General features: G+C 44.3%; 1 protein-coding gene across 1 annotated transcript; it reads left to right on the forward strand.

The window, feature by feature from the left end:
• The first annotated feature begins 3,983 nt into the window (after positions 1-3,983).
• On the forward strand, positions 3,984-4,436 carry LOC149840224 (uncharacterized). Its single transcript, XM_090005028.1, has one exon. The coding sequence runs from the start codon at positions 3,984-3,986 to the stop codon at positions 4,434-4,436; it is 453 nt and encodes a 150-aa protein (XP_089861154.1).
• The last annotated feature ends 358 nt before the right edge of the window (positions 4,437-4,794 follow it).

Genomic DNA, 4,794 nt, shown 5'->3' on the forward strand with positions numbered 1-4,794 from the left:
CTGTTAGCACCTTAAGGGTGCAGGTCTGAACCAAGGTCCTGACCTGAACCCTTTGGCAGCCCAGCTAGCACCTAGTGCTAGCCGCGGCTCCACCCTGTCGGAGCCGGGTGCCAGCCTTTTAGTGCTGGGCACCCCGGGCCTCTCTTTCGGCTGAGCCACCTTAGGTTCGGGTCTGAACTGAAAAGGATTCAGACCCTAATCTGTTTTAGCAGCTATCTGGTCCTAGGGACCATACACCATGATCCGCTCTCGGTACCCCTTGCACTAGGATAGCCGGTTTACCCTTGTCGGGGGCTTGAACCAGCCCCAATCAAACCCCTTGTCGATCTGGTTCGAACCATGAGTCGGACCAGACCCTGTTGGTATGCATGGCAGTCTGGTTTGTAGGACCAGACCATCGTTAGTTGGAGTTTTTGGCAGCAAGTGTGCAGATCCGCGTGTTGGCACACTTGGAGCCTCGTAATGCCACTATCGTGGCTGTCAACACTTTTCCTTCAAAACCAGCATGAATCAACTACTAGCTGAACCGTAGTAGACCCAATTTTGGGTTTAGTTAGCCCAATTTCGGGTTTAGTGTACACATGCCTTGGGATGCACCGAGTTCGAGTATATATATATATATATATATATATATATATATATATATATATATATATATATATATATATATATATATATATATATATATATATATATATATACATACAATTGGTTGTTTCGGTGTGACCGAATGGACATGCGACACTCCTGTGTTCCATCCAAGTATTTCTTCAGTTGTTTCCATACTCCGAACTAGGTATGAGTCCATAGTGTTGTCCTATGTTCGTTTTGGTAAACAGTTTGTTTAGGGTCCGTGGGCGCGGCACCCCGAACCGTGGCAATGCCAATGTAATACCCATTAGATGGGTTAATTTCAGAAAATCACCTTCGACACGTATGTGTATCGTGCTGCGTAAGGAAAACCCTTATACCTTGGTTTACATTCGATAGACTAGAAAGGTGTGCAGTTGAACATTATTGTAAATTCATGAACTTAGAGACTCAGTTGATTTAAAATCACAAGTGTTGTTCAACGTCTTTGTTTCGGGTCCGTAGGCGCGGGACCCCATACCTTGGAAAAGCCAATGTTATTCCCATAAGACAGGAATATCCCAGATTTCACCATAAACATGTAAGTGTGCTGAACCACGTATGAGAATATTGTTAAATCCAATTCTTAACACTGAAGTATGCTAATTAATGCATTATAAAAATGAGAATTATTGCATGTTATGCAAAGTGCCATTGTTAATCATTTAGAGACAATGTCTCATAGAATACAAATTGATGAAATGCCACGTGCATGAAACTGCATATCTGCTTGCATGCTTACTTGTCTTTAAGAAATGAAATTATATAATGCTTCTGATTATTTTATTGTGCAAATGATAGAAAGCATATGATACTTTTACACTTTGCACATGGCACATCCTGACACTGTTACTGAGTAGTGCGTACCTTGAGGAGGTACATGGCTTGAGGCATTGGTAAGCGCACCAGGTGCACTTCATGAAATGAAAAGAATGAAAATTGAACACCATAGGGTATGAATAAAAATGACTTGTTGTGGGCTCAGTTGGAGTCCTTGGGCAGTGGCCCTTGTGTTGTGAATGGACTCATATGTGATATACCCTGAATCAGAAATAAATAATATGGTGTTGTGACTGCTTTCACGAGCAGTGTGCTCCGTTGGACGCGTGAGGCTGAGCACATGAATGGGCAGGCCAAGTCCTCATTTTGTGTACTCTGCGGGGACCATGAGGCAAATTCCTCGTTGTGAGGTATGACTGAACATGAGCCTAAGAAAGATAAACCTGCTTCACCCCATTCACAAAACGGTTCACCTTGGGAGAGGGTGGATGGTACAACCCTGAGTGACTTGTCGTTACTACGACACGTGTTTTGACAGGAGCTGTAGCGTCCTTTGGCCTCTAGTCACGCACAGTCAGGGAGGTTGAGGTTGCCTTTTTAGGACCTCACTACTGCAGTAGTATGGATTGCAATCCTTGCCTATGCGAGTGTTTTCTCCCAGCTATGTGTTGCTCGCATGAGGTTGACTCGGTCTGTAGCTTCCCTGGTTACCACTCTAAAACTTGAATAACAGACGCCGGTGCATGTCTCACAGAATGCGAGGTTCCTTCGCGTACCCAAAGGAGTAATCAGAAGAACTTAAAGACTAACCAAACAACTGACTTACTGTAGTTGCTACTTTACTTGTTCTGCAGTCTTTACTTCAGTTACTTTACCTGTTTCAGCTGTTACTTGGTTACCTTGCTGTTCAACACTTGTTATAGGTTGTTACTGCTTTGAGTACTTGCTTTATAGTTACTTCAGCTTGTTACTTTTCAGTTGACTAGTACTTGCCACTTTCGCACTTTCCTGACACGACACTTACACTTGTCAGTTATATTCCTGCTTTCCCTTTTTATATGATATGATATATACATGCTTGTGGCTGTTTCTTCACCACCTCGCAAGAGGCCTGACCTCGTTTTATGGGGATGTAGGTGACGAAGAGGTATAGTGCGAATGCGATGATACACGGTGGAGGCTTGGAGGACCCACACTTGTTCTGCGGATCCTGTCCCTTGTAGTTTTTGGGTTTTGGGATTTTGATCTGGATGCATTCCCTGTTCTAAGACTTGTACTTTTTACTTTTTGTAAACTTTAAACTGTTGGGGTGTTTACCCTTTTTACGTTGTGGTTACACATTTGGTTACACTGTTGTTTACTTGTTGCACTCACCTGTGGTGGCCGCCCAGACTCGCGGCTTTGTTGTTTTACGTACACTATGTTTTCTGCTGTTTTATATTTAAACCTTTCAAAAAAAAATATTTCACAGAAATTTCTAAGTTTTTCCAAAGTCGGGGTTTGGGGCGTCACAAAGCTTGGTATCAGAGCAGAGTTAAGTGTGGTCCGAGCTTCATCGTGCATCGTCCATCACACTGTAAGTATAAGTTAAGCTTCATTTATTTCATTATTTCTTGCTTCTTAGTTAGTATTGTGCATGTGGTTCTGTGTATGGATTAGATGTCGACGAACCTGAGCTATGGCAAGATTTTGGAAGCTCTCCAAAACCTGACTCGAGGCGAAGAGGCCTTGAGTGGAGTTGTGCAACATTTGGCACGTAGCGTGCATATGTTGGCACCTCCCTGTGCCAGGTGTTTGGAAGATCACGCTGGACAAATCTGTCCCCGTGAGTTGGCTGAGTGCCCCTACTGCAGTCTTCGTGGGCATGTAAAGGAGGAATGCCAGACGAAGCAGATGGATGAGCTCTGGAGGAGCAACGCGGATGGCATCGACGATGAATCTTCGGTCACTGGACCATTGGTCATGGAAGTGGATAGCCAAGACGGAGAACGGCGTGGAGCGATCGATTCTCCCCAGTATTCTCTTGAGTCTTATCCATATGCAGTTTTCTCGGAGTACGTGTCGCTGATTCAGATGAAAGTCCATGAGATTTCTGACACACCGCTGAGGAATGCTGTTTCTCCTCCTCGTGTCAGAAAGAGACACTATGGAAGTTGGAAGGACTATAGAGACTTCTACACTAGCCAGTCTTGAGAAATATTATGTGACGTTATGTTGTTAGAAACACTGAGTCAGTGTTTCGTTTTTGGTTTACTTGAGTTGTTAGCAGTGCTTGTTTAACCTTGTCTTGACTAAGGGTATCTCTGTAATGCTGCAGTTTCCTTATTAATAAAATGAAATTTCCTATCTTTGTGTACTTGCCAGTTGCTTACGTGTAGTTTTTACGTATTTAGATGGCGTGGCATGCGAGGTGTGACAATCTCATAGAGACCTTGAACAACCTTACAGAGGTTGTCGGACGATAGTCGGAAACCATGAGGAACATGGGCGAGCATATCCAGCAGGCCGCCTAGGGACAGGGAGCACCTGCCCAAGTTCCAATTGCAGCGGTACCATACAAACAATTTATGAGTATGAATCCCCCTTTGTTCGACGGAAGAGCATCGTTTGAAGCAGTTGAAGACTGGATTCAGAAAATGGAGCATATTTTTCGTGTACTGCAAGTCAGTGATGATCGTAAAGTGGACTTTGGCACATACCGTCTCAGGAAGGACACAAAAAGGTGGTGGGCGACCACCTGGGAGATAAAATTTGACAACCAATTGATTATGTGGGACCAGTTCGTCGAAGCTTTTTATGCTGCTTACTTTTCAGCTCACGAGAGGAGCCGAAAGATGCAGAAGTTTCTTGACCTACAGCAGGGTAGTTCTTCTCTTACGGAGTACGTCACTCGTTTCCGCAGCTTGAAGAGATTCTGTCCGAACCTGTACACGACGGAGAAGGAGCGAGCACTTAAATTTTCTCGGGGTCTGAAGCTGGCACTACGGACGAAGGTGTACACCCGTGCACCGACGACGGTAAACTAGGCTTTGGAGACAACCTCCTTACTAGAGCATGATTGGATTGAATCCCAAAAGACTCCAGCATCTCGACATCAGCAGCAGCATCCCGGCCAAAAGAGTTGGCCGAGGAAAAGACAATTCCATAAGAACCAGGGTGGAAAGAAGTTTCATCCTCCATCGAAGAAGAATCACAACAACAACAACAACAACAACAACAACAACAACAACAACAACAACAACAACAACAACAACAACAACAACAACAACAACAACAACAACAACAACCAATTACAGTATCAGAACAGAAGGCCTCAATATCAGCAACGCCAACAACCGCAGAAGCAGATTACTGCAGCCAGTTGTCCGAAGTGCACCACTGACC

Source organism: Nuphar pumila, chromosome 4 (assembly GCF_984573655.1).
Source record: "Nuphar pumila chromosome 4, dmNupPumi1.hap1.1, whole genome shotgun sequence".
Lineage (NCBI taxonomy): Eukaryota > Viridiplantae > Streptophyta > Magnoliopsida > Nymphaeales > Nymphaeaceae > Nuphar > Nuphar pumila.